We start from the raw sequence: 16,708 nt of genomic DNA, 5'->3' as shown, positions 1-16,708 counted from the left end.
CCATTGAAATCAATGGTAGCATTTGACCGGTGTTTAGCGTTGCGCTGAAAACACAGCATTAAACGCTAGTAAAAAGGGTGGTAAAAAAGGCGTGTGTGTGTGTGTGTTTGGTGCCAAACAGGGATTCTAGAATGTTATGGCACACCCCTAAGCTATTTCATTACATTCTGATTGTGAAAGTCATGCATTTGTGACCACTGCCAGCCAGGAGGATAAAAGAACAGAGATCCCTTTTGTGTTTTAAACTACACAGTGGACCTCCAGCGACGGTCTTTTTAAGAGAATTGCAACACAGCCATGGAACATCCCCAAAATTGCCGAGCAACACCCATTTCAATTTGAATGACTATAAGCCTGGGCTCACATGGCCGAACCGGTTTCTGCATGTAGGAGGCCCGCAGCGGATTCCGTCTGTGAGCCCGGCTGACAACCCTGCATACTTTAATTTACTGCAATGCAGATGACCTCGGCGGCTCGATGTCGATCATACGCAGTACAGTTTTTTTCCTCCAATATTTGTATTTCTAATTGCTAAGCAATGGCGTGGGTACCCGCATCCCATAAGCAATGTTAATGTTCATTTGGGTCATTCTACAAAAGCAGAAACACTAATGTCAAAGGTTATTAGAATTATATGTATTACAGAATAACCATTAAAAAAAAACAGAGTGGGGGTGGAAAGGAAAGGGAGGAGAGGGCATTGGTTCAACACCAAATGTGTCTCAGTTATAGTATGAAGCTAGAATTCTCATGACCAACTCAAACCCAGAGATATCCAGTCACTAAAACCCTGGAATACCCGTAAAGACATCCTAGGCTGTAACGTTACATTAAAATTGGAAGAGTTATTTTCCTAATCTGTTCACATTTCCACGTAACGCATTAGTGTGTTCATGGCCTCCACCCTAATCACTTTGGAAGGAACAGTAGTGGACCGCCCTAATCTGGTTATGATTTGTCTGATTGCAAAAACTGAAAAAAGGAGCAGACTCTCCTTAATGTGTAGATAGATCCAGCGAACATAGATAAAAGGGCAGCCTCTGTAGTAAGGACCACAGAGGTACTACAAATACTATTATATAATGTCCTGCCAAAGAACAACCACTGGAGGGCGCTCCTACCAAATATGGACTATGTTGTCTATAGCAGGGGTCCCCAACCACCGGGCCGCAGACGGGGGCCGGGCCGTTGGATGTTTAGCGCCAGTCCGCGGCACCGCCGGGAAATTTTGCTCTAAACACAAGGCCCGCTGCCTTGTGCTTTGTGGCCCGCGGCGTGCGGACGCCGCTCACCACTGAAGCGATTACCAGCGGGGGCGCCGCAGCACCCCGCTGGTAATCGCGCTGATCCCGGCGCACACTGACGTCTGTGCAGCCACGATTCTCCTTCCCGAGTCCCCTGCTCATTAGTTCCGCAGGAGAGGACTCGGGGAGGAAGCATTCCGGGCTGACGTCAGGGCAAGCAGACAGAGAGCGACAGCAGGGAGGAGGTAAGTATATGGGTTGGGGGGCTGCTTACTACTAAGGGGGGCTGCCTATTACTAGGGGTGGGGGGGCTGCCTATTTCGGGGGTGGAGTGGTGCTGCATATTATGGGGGGGCTGCCTATTACTGGGGGTGGGGTGGGGTGGGGGCTACCTATTACAGGGGAAGGGCCTGCCTATTACTAGGGGGGCTGTCTATTACTGGGGGGGGGGCTGGTTATTACTGGGGAGGGGGCTACTTATTACTGGGTGGGCTGCCTATTACTGGGGGGGGGGGACCTGCTTATTACTGGGGGGGTTGCTTATTACCGGGGAGGGGGGCTACTTATTACTGGGGGGGCTGGTTATTACAGGGGAAGGGGCTGCCTATTACTGGGGGGCTGCCTATTACAGGGGGGGGTTATTACTGGGGGGGCTACTTATTACAGGGGAAGGGGCTGCCTATTACTGGGGGGGTGGGGGCTACTTACTACTGGGGGGGCTGCCTATTACTGGGGTGGGAACTTATTACTGGGGGGTTGCTTACTGTGGGGGCTGCTTATTACTGGGGGTGGGGCTACTTATTACAGGGGAAGGGGCTGCTTTTTGTCTGGGGGGGCTGCCTATTACTGGGGGGGACCTGCCTATTACTGGGGGGGGGCTGCCTATTACGGGGGGGTGGACCTGCTTATTACGGGGGGGGGGGGGACCTGCTTATTACTGGGGGGATGGTTATTACTGGGGGGAGCTACTTATTACTGGGGGAGGGGCTGCTAATTACTGAGAGGTGGGGGCTGTTTATTACTGAGGGGTGGGGGCTGTCTATTACTGGGGGGGGGAGATAAATTATATGCTGCCCTATGTGTGTGCTGGGGGGGGGGGATAGACTATATACTGCCCTATGTGTGTACTGCCAGAACATTCTAAATGTCATAATTAAATAGGAATGGACTAAACTCCAACCCCCTTCATAACCCCGCCCTATATAACCAAAGCCCCGCCCATGTCCTGCCCAACCCTGCCAGGCCTTGTAAAAATGGTCTTGCTGGAAGCCGGTCCCTGGTGCCAAAAAGGTTGGGGACCACTGGTCTATAGCACTAAAGCATCTCCAGCACTGGGGAAGACCTGGTAATATATTTTATGTATTTTCTTTAGTTTTCGGTACGATTTAGTCAACAGCTTAGAACTTAAACCCTTGTAATTTACAAGAACCTGCCAATTTCTCAGTTAAAATAAAGGCCTTGAGCCAGAGCTCCCGTGGAAAAGACCCAGTTTTTTTTCCCCCAGGCACCTATGAAACCTAGGTAAGTGTGATCTGTCTCCCGTGTCAACTGGTACTAGTAATTATTAGGAAATTATAGTACATGTGTTTCTCCTGGTGCAATGCGCCACACAGCTGCGGTACATGGGTGCCTGACAGACACACACAGCTTTGCTACATGCACGTCACACACACACAGCTGTGGTACATGGGCGTGTGATAGACACACACAGCTGTGCTACATGCCATGCACCTGACAGTCACAGCTTTGGTACATGACATGCACCTGACAGACATGACATACGCATGGTACAAACACAGGTGTTCGCGTGACTGACACAACTGTGCCACAGTACATACGCATGTTACAAACTCCGCTCTGTTACATGACATGCGCGTCACAAACACAGCTGTGCTTCATAACATACATCCATGCTGACTATACACATTACACACAGCACATTAGACAAACAGCCACTCGCACCTCTACTACATTTATGCTGACTGCACACATGACACACACAGCTCCTGGAATACAGTGATGAGCCCCTAGTCATGTGATCCCTTACTCCACCCACACGGTGACCTCATCACAGGTCCTGTACTTTCTGTCAGCTAATCCAGTATACAGTACTACCAAACTCCAGAATGGTTCTTCTCACAGCAGTGACGTCACCACAGGTCCTTCAGCCTGCCGGATCTCTGTGGTGACGGTAGGTCTGACATAATAGCAACTTAGTTGTATTCTCAGTGTGTTAGGACCTGCCATAATGGTGCCAGGGGCGGGTCTATGATGTCACCAGGGAGCTGAGCTATGAGAATCACTTAGGCCTCCTTCCCACGAACGGATTTACGCCGCGTAAATTCGCGGCAAAAATCCGCTGCGTTGCACCCTGCTATTAGGTTCTATTGAACCTAATAGCACAATGCTCACGATGCGTAATTCCACCGCGGAATTACGCACCGCGATTTCTCCCGTCCTCACCCGCAGCATGCTCTATTTTCTGCGGGTGAGGACGGGCTGTACGCGCTGACGGCTTCCATTGCAGGCAATGGAAGCCGTCCGTTCACGCTATCTCCCGCTGTAACCAGCGGGAGATAGCGTGAAAAAACGCTTTCCCGCCCACCGCCGCGCGTCATATGACGCCATATGACGCGGCCGGCCGCGTCACGTGACACGGCCGGCCGCGCACGTGACACGGCCGGTGACGCGGCGGCGGTGGGCGGTGACGCGGCGGCGGTGGGCGGGGAAGCGTTTTCACGCTATCTCCCGCAGGTAAGTATAGGGGCTCTGGGGGGCGCCGTGACGGGCTTCACTGCGTAATATTACGCGGCGGAGCCCGTCACGCTCGTGGGAAGGAGGCCTTACACACATACTTACATGCATACAAACAGACAAGTGGTTGTTAGTAGTTTGATAGCGCAGAGATCACATGTCTAGGGGATTCAGTAGACATACATAATTCCTCGAATGGGGTGAGTGGCTTAGTTAGGTTCATCACAGGTGCCAGGGGATTCACAAAATCTCATAGCTGAAAATATTGCATCCATGCTCCAGTGGGAACTCCAAACTGAGGGTTTCCAATTAAAGCTATGAGAAGACCATGGGATGAGATTATATTGCATCGGGCAGCAAACCCGGCTTAGATTTCCATTATTTGCTTAAAGGGGTTCTGTCATTAAAAAAGAAAAATTCTATTCTCACCTATTCCTCCCCCGCCAGTCTACTTACCAGATCTTCTCCTCGCTGATATTTTCCTGTCTCCTGCAGTTCCGGGGGGGTCACCTCACCTCACCTCCGGCTAGCTGATTCTTCTGTTTCCTGTGATGTTACATTCACTCACTGTCAGTCTCCTTCCTACCCAGCAATGTAAGCTATGTCACTAAATCACAGTCTGGCAGGAAGTGCCGAGCTATTGCAGAGACTGCTCATGTGTGCTGTCTCTGCAATATATTAGCATTCCTTTCTAGCCAGTGAACGCTATGTAACAGGGACGTTACCTTCACTGGCCTGCAGGAAGAAGAATGCAAGGAATGCTAGCTTCATAACAAGGAGAAGAGCTGACTTGGGGGACTGTTTAAGATGAGTGAGGAGAAGATGTTGTAAGCAGTCTGCCTGTGGAGGAATAGGTGAGTATAGAATTTATTTTTTCAATGACAAAACCCCTTTAAGGAAAGGAGGCAAAGTAGGGAAATCTCTGAAAAAATTCTGAGCCCAAGATTCCAGCTAGGATGTTTCAATATCCACTCTAAGTCCTCTGATGCAAAGATTATTCCGCTGATGGCAGTTATCCATATCATTCAGATGCATAAATAGGTCAGAAATTTGAAGTCCTTGATAGCCTGTCTGTGAGAGTCCAGTGAATCCGTTATATTTTTCTGTGTTTCCTCTGTTATCTGCCCCATGTGCTGCAGATCATGTTGTAAGGCAATCATGTCTTTTTTTTATGTGAGGCTTCCATCTTCTGAAGAAGACCATTAATTTCCACCTCTGTGGGCAATACCTGTATGTGGTCCTTCCAGTCTAATCCTGTATCCACAGCTGAGCTCGGAGGAGAATGGGAGGCAGGAGCTGCAGGGGAGCTGTGCTGGGCAGGAGTCAATTCAGGGCAGTGAGAGTGTGCAGAGGGTATATAAGCCTCCCCTATGTTGTCTCTGAGCAGGCAGGGTGCAGGTACTAGGACAGCCTGAACTGCTACAGCCTCCTCTTGTGTTATAGTTTGAGCTTGTGGGTGATAGGAGGAGGAAGTCTCCGGGTCCTGAGCAGTCTGAGAAGCAGGTAAGTGGTGGGGGTGATTAGTAGTGCGTCTCTATCAAACTACTAATGACCATTTGTCAGTTATTGTGTGAGTGCTTCTGATGCTCCGCCCCTGGTGCCGCTATCACTCCGCACCCTGGTGTCGCTATCACTCTGCACCCTGGGGCTATCATCGAAGGTCCTACAACATATATAAAATACAGAGCCTGACCAACTAAAGAACAATACAGTTGGGGCTCTTGAAAAGAGGAGGATAAAAATAACAAAATGAGAATACAACTAAGCCGTTATTATCTCAGGCACAACACAGCGTTCCTGACAGAAGACACTAACCTACCGTCACCTCAGAGATCCAGCGGGTTGAAGTACCTGCAGTGACAACAGTGTTGTGGGAGGAGCCATTGTGCAGTTTGGTAGAAAGTACTATATACTGGATAAGCCGACAGCAGCTACTACCAGGACCTGTGACTCCACCTGTGTGGGTGGAGTCAGGAATCACATGACCAGGGGCTCATCACTCTATTTGTGAATCAGGATGGATGTAGTAGAGCTGTGTGTGTGATGTGTGTGAATCAGGATTTAGCAGAGCTGTGTGTAGTGCTGTGTGTGTGGGATCATGTGTGCTAATGTGTGGGATCATGTGTGCTAATGTGTGGGATCATGATGAATGTAGTAAAGCTGTGTGTGTAATGTGTGGGATCAGGATGGATGTAGTAGAGCTGTGTGGAAATCAAGATGGATGTAGTAGAGCTGTGTGTGTAATTTGTGGGAATCATAATGGATGTACAATGTAGCAAAGCTGTGTGTGCAATGTGCTGTGTGTGTAATGTGTGGGAATAAGGAAGGATGCAGTAGAGCTGTGTGTGTAATGTGTTGTGTGTGTAATGTGTGGGAATCAGGATGGATGAAGTAGAGCTGTGTGATGTGTAGGGATCATAATGGATGCACCATGTAGAACAGCTGTGTGGAGCATTGCGCCACCAGAAACACTGGTACTATAATTTTTTAATAATTACTAGTCGCATCCTACTCGACGATTGGCACACTACGCCCCCTTTCTTTTAGCATTTTACAACAGGCTGAGCAGAGTTAAAAAAAAAGTTGTGTCCATGGATAATTCCTTTAAATGGGAATCGGTTGCAATACCATACACAGCTGATAGACAGATGTGGCACTGTTTCTGAAAAAGTACATATTCTTTTTCTAATCGTGAATGACCCTTTTAACGTTTTGGATTAATTAAGAACTGATGTGTTTCAGTAGAATATTTCAAGTTATTTTTCACTTTTTGCTTACTTTTATCTTATGTGTAGAATATGTGATCAGATTAGAAGCAGGAAATAGTAGAACCAGTGTCCAGATAAGCATTGTCATTAATATCCTCTCACTCCTCGCAGGTGCCATCTTCAAAAAGGCCCATTATCTATGTGTGGTGCACGCTTCTAACCTTAGATCCCAGTTCTCAGGCTCAGCAACGAATGGTAAGTAATGAATACCCCGGCGATGTGACCTTACATATACTGGATGGAATGGAGGTTACTGTGACCTTCGAAGCAATAATTTACAATATCAGGCAGCTGGAAAGTGCAGAGATTAATGTCATTCTGTTCTTTGTCTTTTCAGATTGTGTTCAGCCCTCTCTTTATCATGCGGAGCCATCTTCCAGATCCCATTATAATACATTTAGAGAAAAGAAGCCTTGGCTTAAGTGAAACACAAGTGATTCCTGGAAAGGGGCTGGAAAAGCCCCTACAGAACATAGAGCCAGACATAACCCATCACCTGACTTTCCAAGCTAGGTACAAAGAAAAACATTACTACTTTTCTAGTACTGGCGCACAACTTTTTTGGCAAGACTGGGATGCTAGAAAAACATGGCACTTACATTAATGATCCTTGCAATCTAAGTTATGAAAGGGGCCAGCTTGAGCTTTAAGATGTATGATATTAATGCATAGTTATGGAATAACAGTTGCGCCTTGCATGCGTCATCAAGATGTATTCATAGGTTCTGTTCACACTGTTGTTATAAGCCTCTATCGAGATTCTGTCGCATTTGACATCAAGAGATCAAGAAAAGAGTAGCGTGCAATGATATTTTTCTTTTCTGGACACCCTAGGACTTTGATATAAGTAACTGGGGTTGGATGATTGCAGTTTGGATCTGTTGTACTTGGCCTTATATGTATTTAAGGGTGTATTGGCATGGGCAATGTTCCTGTCCAATTGTGAGATGGGATAGAACTTGCACAGAAAAGAAGCCATTCACTTAAATGGGTTCATTATTCACAATCAATTTTTCATTGCGACCAATAGTTTGAAAAATCACTTTATAACCTAATTTTGGGCGATTCTTGTGAGTACAAGAGTGAGTGCCATGCGAGTTGCTTGTGAGTACAATCTATTTTTAAAGCATTTTACTATTGGAACCACATGCAATTTTTTTTTCACTTGCGTGAAAAAGTGGTTTAAATATAATGCAAATTGCGCTTTTCCATTGCAAAAAAGCTTCATACACACATGAAAATTGCAGGTAAAACAGTCTGTTTTTCACTGACCTACATCGCACTTGTCTGTGTGAATACACCTTAAAGGGGTTTTCTAGGCCTGTATTATTGATGATGACCTATCTTTACAAGAACAGATTGTCAGGGGTCCGACACACCGTTGATCTTTTGAGAGCTATTCATCAGAGAGAATAGTGGGTGAGTGTCAAAAGTAGTACATGGGAAGGGTATCATCTCTCCTTAGGGAGAGCCCCTAGAAGGTATGGCCCCTAGGAGGAGACACCTGAGAAGTGAGTCAGAAGACTTAGAAGCCATGCTTGCTGCCTTCCAATAGGTTACGCTGCAGAGATATTGTTCCGTCTTCCTTATTTGTATATTTTCCAGAGAAGCAAGCATGGCCTTATAAGTCTTCTCATTCACCTCCTAGGTGTCTCCTCACACACCTTCTAGGTGGTTTCCTTAAGGAGAAGATTATACTCTTCTCGGACCACGTCATAAGCCTCTCACTAGCCAAGTCAGAAACATAGTGCACACTGATGAGGGGCAAAAAACCCCGAAACAGCTGTCTGTGTATGGTTTTCTGGCTTTTGGTTTTCAATTCCCAATCATTGTTATAAAGACTTGTGTAAAGGGTCTGACATTGATTTGCAGGAATGCTGCCTTCCAATAGGTGGTGCTGCAAAGGGTATTATTCCATCTTCCTTATTTACAAAGGCAATATATGTAATGGGCACTGTATGACCAAATTTTCTTCAGCCAAGTGCCGGGAAAGGGTTCAGACAGACACAGGGGCTTTAGGTGGCAATACTGCTCATCTAATCACACCACAGCCTTAATCATTTGCATTTCTGCCTGAGATATAACTGCATGCTGAGTTTTGTAGCAAAATAGTAACTGATTCTAGGGGCTTGATCTCAGTTTATAGACTCTTTACCACATTCCCCCAGGGTAGGGGGAAAACGATCTGCACCACAAAGTCATGAAAGGGAACTCCGGTTCTATCATGTAATGACAGAGCAGCTAAAGGACTGACAACTGTAACTGCACATATTAGTATGTAGGAGAGGTTGTCAATCTCTTTTACTCACTGTGATAACTTGGGTGGTTAGTCACTTACTGGGGCCATCATCTTCCTTCATAAGACAGTTGGCACACAAAGTAATTCACTTCCACACCAGTTTTTCTTTAATTACTGGTCTCAAACAGCTTTATTCACTTGTGTCTCTGTCACAGATCTAGACACAGCACTTCACACCATAGTACAATCCCAAAAACAAATCCTAAACCTGTCTGGCCTCTAATACAATGCAGCTTCCTTAGCTGACAAAGGCTGTAGATCCATCATGTGCCCCCCAAAACCGTGCATGGATTTGTTACCACCTCCCTGGTGTCTGGCTCCCCAAGGCTGGCATTGCCTTTTCTTACCAGGCTGAAGCCAGGACTGGGAGGCTCATCCTTCTCTTTAAGCGCCCCCTGCGGTGAAACATAATTAGCCTTATTGGTCAGCCCCAAAACAGAGAAACCTCTTCTTTTCTACAAAGATCACCTTACATGTCTATGATTAGGACCCCTATTAGCCACTTCAGTAACTTCACTACTGCATCCCCCATCAATAAAGGAGAACTGAGACAGCGACATAATAATGGTGAATACTAGGCTTTTTTTTTTATAAGAGGTTGTCTCATGAAGACCCTTTATAGATAGAAACTGGTGATTGTTGCAGATCCAGCTTCTTCAAGCAACAGCCTCTGAAACGGAAATGGAGATTTACATACCATCCATTCAAATGAATAGTTCACTATGTAATTTATGGATGGGCCTAGTTAAGCAGATTGGGGAATACTAACAGAGAGGTTTTCCATTCTGGTACATAAAGGGGGAATTGAGCTGGGGAAACTCTCTATGACTTCCATATGCCCTGATAGGGCGTATAGTCATGAGTTTTTTATGAGACAATCCCTTCTAATGCTTTATTCATATGTAAGGGGTAATGGTAGGCTTGGGGTTCGAGATTGTAATGTTTTTTTTAAATGTGCCTTACATGTAAATGTAAAGAAATTCTATGAAAATAATGCATGTCACTTTGAATTGGCGGATGGTCAAGTGAAGATCTAAAAAGATGAGTGGGGAAGGAGCGTGCGTCTCAGACTTGGCTCCTGTGCAGTAGGTGGTTTTGCCATAGAAGGGAACTTGAAGTGAGGATTCCCGCGAGAGGCATGAAGAACAAGAGAAAGGAGAGGCTAGTTCATAGCCGGTACCTAGGCAACAAGTTACTGGACCCTATGTACCACTCCAAGTGTGATAGGTTACTGCTAAAAAGTTACGATAAAAACTGCAAACAGTTTTAATAAACGTTTTGAAGATGCAGCATGCTCAAAAGATCATTTCACCGTGAGCCTTGTATATCTCCTGTGACCAAGCCACTACTGGCAACATGCAGCTCAGCCATACTGGTTATGAGGGAAACTGGAGAAGGAGACTTTGCGTTTGACTCAGGGTTAAATGCTGGAGTGGCTGCTGCTGCCCCCGGAGGAGCCCACCAGTGATCTCCAACATATCCCCTACGCCTATCTTGGAGTGGTAACTTACTCCATCCTGTTTGCCCTGGTCTTCCACACATCCATACAACTTAATGAATGGAATTTTTATTTAAGTAGGATATGATGGTTCTGTTAAGCAGTAAAACAACTACATTTTTCTTAAAAGTATGTCCTTTAGAATTTGACATTTTCATACTTTCTATCAACGTGTCATAATACATGGCTTCCTTATCCGATAGCGGTTGTGTGTTCTTCTGTTTCCAGGGAAGAAGATGACCCATCAGAATGTGCTGTTCCCATCTCAACCGCTCTGATTAAACAAATAGCCATGAAAGCACAAAGTGAATACTCTGCAGGTCAAATCATTTCTGACTTTTATGGGGAAGATTGCTGTTCTCAGCCTGTGTGGCCATATAATAGAAAAGATACAGACAGGTAGGTGCTGTTTTTTAAACTTTTCCTTTTCCTTCACAAATATGTGGATATGAGGAGGGTCCTGAAGTCTTCGGTTACTGAAATGTTTTTGTAAAAATAAGATGATCCAGGCCACTCGAGATCCCTTCCCTGGACTTACCTAAAGCACCAGACCTAACCACTTTGAAATAAAATAAAGGAGTGGCGGGGAGGTGGACTCAGAGGTAAGGCTATACCCACCAAACTCCCTCCATCCAATATAAAACTTTGCCTCCAAGGACCCACCACCACCTCCGGCTGCTAAACAGGAAAAAAAAAACACATATTCTCATAATAACCCTATCTACTTTATTTACTAACCATCCTTATATATTTTTACTAGCTCTCAATCCTCTCTAAGAGGGAGGGTGGGCGGGACTCTTTTTTACATTACTTTACAGATTGTGCTAGAGAACAGTCCAAGGGCTTAGTCACACAGGCGCATCCGGACGCCGATGCGCCCGTCTTCCTGCATGAAGAAGACGGCCACACTGCAGGTGCGGACGACTCTCCGCAGCACCGGAAGAAAGAGCACATGACCGGCAATGGAGCTGGTCATGTGTTCTTTCTTCGCACCTGCAGTGCGACCGTCTTATCCTGCAGAAAGATGCGCCCGTCTGACTAAGCCCTCACATGGCTTGAACCTCATATGCCATGTGCTTCTAGACACTTTTGGACTATTTTTATGGTTCATCAGACAAAAAAGCATGGCTTTCTAAAAAAGAGGTGTTGTCTAAATGCAGCATTGTGCACCCAAAATTGCACAATTTTTGTTGTAAATTAAGCCGACAAAAAGGTGGTATAAAGTTACAGTCTAAAAGTAACTCACTTGTAGCATTCAGCAAAGCCACTGTGATAAATCTGTGAGCCACAAATGCATCAGATGTGGATCTTCATCCTCCTACGGCTTTTGTCAGAGGAACAAACAGGTGATAATCTTGTGGACTATAGGGGAATGCTTTAACATTTAAAAGCAGAGTTTTGAAGTGTGTCGACAGTATGAGCAGCATTGTGGGAACCTGCATTCTGATGTAACAATATCCTTGATTAGCAGTCCAATGTGTTTTGTTTGTTCTCTTTTGTGAGTTATTTCGGTACACATCTTTCAAACACCCCCGAATATAGATCTTTACATTGTGCCTAACAGACCCGTACAGCTACTGCTCCTCTTGGCTACCTACTTTTTTTCTCTGCCTCTGTACACCCCTAACCTTTTGCTTTCCCTTACCCATTTTACCTCAATTCTCTTTTTCTCCTCCCCTATATCCGCCTCCCCTCACGGTTCCTGATTAGGTTATGGTTAGAATAATATCTATAAAGAAAAATAAAACCCTGCCATGCTTGCAAATAGTGTTTTCATGTTCATTTATAGATATACCGCTTATTTTACTTGAATGTCGTGACATGATAAGTTCGAATTTCATAGTGCTTATTGTATAGACATGCGTGCCACTCCACTGATACCGAATTGCAAATGTTTCAGTTAAATGAAAATTACAAATAAAGAATTTATTTAAAAAAAATACTTTCACCACAACACCACTTAGCATGATCAAAAGTTATATGTTTATTGATTGACAGGCAGCAGTTTTTATAGAGGCACATGCTTTGATTACAATAATTCAAATTTATTATAATTCATTTATTACCATTGGTCAATAAAACATAAACACAGTGTGAATATGCAAGATAAGGAATTTAACATCTAAAATGCAAAACTAACAGTGCAGGTGCAGTCGAATCATAATGATTAGCTTCTCAGAACACAAAAGTACAGTAATAGTAAACATTAAAATGTTTAGTATAAATATTTAGCAATATGCGTGAACAAAAAGGGACAAGTCAGCTTGACCTGCCGGCCAGTTTGAATGCCACATAGCTATCTCCTCCAGCCCTGGCCTCAGTTATTCACTTAAAGCTTTTTGAGTAACTATGTAATATCTATAAATCCTTAAGAAAGAGGACAAATGAATATAATGAAAAGAGGCATATAAGATGGCTGCCTGACACAAAATGGCTACGCATAGGATAGAACATGGAGTCATATTCATTTCACTAACAAGTATGTGTAGAGGAAGGTATAGCCACTTTTATTTTATTTCTCTTCTTTACAGTGGGGAACACTTATCTCAGTGGGATAGCCCCATGCAGGTTAAACTCTCGCTCTGGAAGCCTCACCTGAAGACACTACTGATTGAGTTGCTCCCGTGGGCTCTCCTTATCAACCAATCTCGGTGGGATCTTTGGCTTTTTGAGGGTGAGGACATAGTTCTTCAAATTCCTGCTGGAAAGACCATCATTCCTCCTAACTTCAAGGTAAGAATACTTGAGAAAAACTCTAGATGTAGAACAGCAGGCTTTGGCATTGTGGTGTCAGTAATGTTACATACTCTTGTGTAGGAAAGACAAAAGTTCTATAGAGGGTGAAACCTATTGTGGCTAACCAGAAAAATGATAAGCCTTCAAGGCTTCATCAGTTGTTATGGTGTGTAATTTTTGCTCACAAAAAAAGTTGAATCCATTGTGTGGTATGAGTGTTTAAAATAAGTCACTCGATCTACATCAGTCAGAAGAGAGAGATTAATGTATTCAGTACTGCACTTCTCATACTTTAGGTTTCATATAAAACCATTCAATAAAATAATTAAACAATGTTAAAACTTGTATATTTAATCTTTTAAAGTTTACTGGGATGGGAGGTTATTTTTGTAATTTTTTTGGGCATTGCAGGTGTTTTGTACACCAGTTCAAGTCAAAGACAATTGGGGACATTTATTATGATTAGTGCATAATGCCAAGTGTAAGTGCCTATGAAAGTAGAGTTTTGTATACTGTGGTCCTTTGAAACAACATGTGCCTGACATTGAATTCCACCGCATACTAAAGAAGTGAGACTATGAAGCATTGCCCACTTTTCCTCCTGTACTTGTTGTAAAAAGTAGAGCGAATGCTCCATAGGTATTTTGTTGGGGACTGACACCATTGACAACATATCCTTAACTCCTTAAGGACCAAGCGCTGTAAATTTACGGAGCTTGGTCCTGGGCTTTAATCCTGCCCGATCGCAGAAATACGACGAGGGGCAATCAAGCAGAGGCAGGTCGGATTGTCAGCTGTAAGTCACAGCTGACAACCCAAAGGAGAAGGGAGAAATGGTTTTTAACCACTTTTGCCTTCTCCTTTTCCTAGTACAAAGCGCTCCATGAGCGCTATGTACTAAGAAGTGGAAGTGTAACTTCCACTACGTGGGCAGACGGTCACGCGACTGCCGCGATCCCCTGGCACAGCAGAGCTCCAGTGTCCTGGCAGGCCCTGATCAGCTCTGTCATGTCACTACATGGGATGTTTCCCACTGTAACTGGGGCTCCTATGGAGGCCCCAGCTACAGTGGAAAAGTGTCAAATAAAAAAAAGTAAAAAAACATGTTAATGTCCCGCAGAGGTCTTTTATGACGTCATGGGAAACATAGATGGTAAACAAAAATAATTAAATAAGTTAAAAAAAAAATTACAGAAAAGAAAATAACCCAAAGCTGACGCCAACCGAAACCGTTGCCGTATGTGCCCTGTAATCCAAAACCATATATATTATATATCAAAATCAGTACAAACAAGATTTGCTCACCGTCCCCTGACCGTCCTCTTGCTTCAAATGATGCGGCTGTATCTGTTTCTCCTCGCGGTGGTGCGTGCAGTCCTCCACGTAGTCCATAAAGGTAAATCCAGCAAGAAAGAGATTCCACCAGCAGTATGGAAACTTGCAGCATTTATTAATACAGTGTCACAGCTTCATAGGTTACTAAAAGGGCCGCGTTTCGGTCGTAAGAGCTTGAAAGAATCTCTTTCTTATATATCAAAATGTCCGAAACAAAATGAGGAACCTATTTCCATACTTTATTTTAGCATTAATATACTAATTTAAAAAAAACTATAAATGTTAAATAATTTTTTTTAGCTTTTTACCCTCAATAAAACAACAGAAAAGGTCAGTAAAAAAGTTATTACAAAAAATAGCTCTATATGTCACAGTGGAAAAAAAACGGAGCAAAAATGATTTTGGTAGCTGAAGGAGAAAAAATAGGGCAGTAAAACCACCACATGGGGAAAATCCCTAAAAAGTGTCTTATTCTTAAGGTACAAAACAGCCTAGTCCTTAAAGGGTTAAAGACTAGAGATGAGCGAGCATACTCGAATAAGCACTACTTGCTCGAGTAATTGGCTTTATCCGAGTATCGCTGTGCTCGGGGCTAAAGATTCGTGTGCCGCTGCGGCTGACAGGTGAGTCGCAGCGGGGAGCAGGGGAGAGCGGGCGGGAGAGAAGGAGAGAAAGATCTTACCTCCGTTCCTCCCCGCTCTCCCCTGCAGCTCCCCGCTCCGTGCCAGCACCCGAATCTTTAGCCCCGAGCACAGCGATACTCGGATAAAGCCAATTACTCGAGCGAGTAGTGCTTATCCGAGTACGCTCGCTCATCTCTATTAAAGACCCATTGTATTCACCCTCTCTGCAACATAACATGGCTGATGTTCTACAACAAACACCATGCAGTCTTTATATAGCAGGTGTTCATACAATGTAAGGCTGGGTTCACATAGCATTTTCTGCTATGTTCATTTTTTCAATCCCAGGGTTGCGTGTGAAACAGCAATCAGATAGAACCCTGTGCAGAACCATAGACTTTTATTAGTCAAATGGAGACCATTTGAGCAGGTTTCCATTTTTTTCCATCATTTTTGCAGGACAGAATAGCGTAATTGGCAATGAAAACCTGTTCAAAGGAGAACAAAGTTGTCTCCATCTGACTAATGAAAGCCTACGGTTCTGTCCAGAGTTCTATCTGAAAGCTGTTTTTGGCAATGCGGATGGAAACCTGGGATGCAAGGGTGAACAAACTGCAAAATGCTATATGAACCGACAGTAAAATATCTCAAGGTCTTCTGTGAATGCTATTTTTGTAACATAATTTATTTTTTTATAATTATGGCCTCTTATATAACAACTGTAGGAGTAAATGCCAGTTACTACCCCTGTAGTATATACTGTAGTGTTATACAATCCCTGAATTTGCCCTTCCATGATCTTACCGGTAGACCTATAATTTAGCGCAGAGTAATGGGATGCAGGTATGGTGAGCAGCTGACACAGATTCCTCTCCACAAAACAGAAACCTCCCTTGGGACCTTTTAAATCTGCAGTTTTAGCTGGATAAAATGACAACAAAACAATCACTTAGTGGTCCATTAAAAATTATCGCTTTACCAATCAATCGTCAAAGGAAAACAGGTTTAGAGGGGCTTGTAATTAGTAGCAGACATTTGTACAGAGGAAATGCTCACTAGCTACTGAAATAGTGGATTGTGTACGGCCAACAATTATCTCTGTCTGCGTCCTCTAACCCTTCGGTTCTGCTAGTGGTGTCTTTACGTCTTGGCCGTTATAGGTCAGAGGTCAGGTCCTGGTCAGCGGATTGCTTTTAGTTGCTTTTCTCTTTCCAGACTGTTGAGTGCAGGAATACAGTTAAAACATTTACTCTTGATATATTCTTTTTATTTTCTTTATATTATTTTTATCACCTTTAACGAGCATTTTAGAATTTGCCTCTCTATATAATCTATGTAAATAATTGTATTGTATAACTAATCTTGTACAAGCTGTAGCTCAGAAAAAGTGAAAAATAATTAATTGAACAGCGGAGGACTGGAAATATAACCTTCTTTGGCCTCAGTTTTCT

The 16,708-nt window shown here is 44.0% G+C and overlaps 1 protein-coding gene across 1 annotated transcript in view; it reads left to right on the top strand.

Moving 5' to 3' along the window:
• Nucleotides 1–16,708, top strand: part of VPS13B (vacuolar protein sorting 13 homolog B) — a 968,736-nt gene that overhangs the window by 885,541 nt on the left and 66,487 nt on the right. Inside the window, exons 46-49 of the mRNA XM_066578394.1 lie at nucleotides 6,878–6,961; nucleotides 7,104–7,279; nucleotides 10,792–10,962; nucleotides 13,095–13,296. Of these exons, the coding sequence (XP_066434491.1) occupies nucleotides 6,878–6,961; nucleotides 7,104–7,279; nucleotides 10,792–10,962; nucleotides 13,095–13,296 (633 nt within the window). The remainder of the gene's footprint in view (nucleotides 1–6,877; nucleotides 6,962–7,103; nucleotides 7,280–10,791; nucleotides 10,963–13,094; nucleotides 13,297–16,708) is intronic.

Source organism: Eleutherodactylus coqui, chromosome 9 (assembly GCF_035609145.1).
Source record: "Eleutherodactylus coqui strain aEleCoq1 chromosome 9, aEleCoq1.hap1, whole genome shotgun sequence".
NCBI classification, from domain to species: domain Eukaryota; kingdom Metazoa; phylum Chordata; class Amphibia; order Anura; family Eleutherodactylidae; genus Eleutherodactylus; species Eleutherodactylus coqui.
Note: the sequence above shows the minus strand (reverse complement) of the source record. Positions and strands in the feature narration are given on the sequence as shown.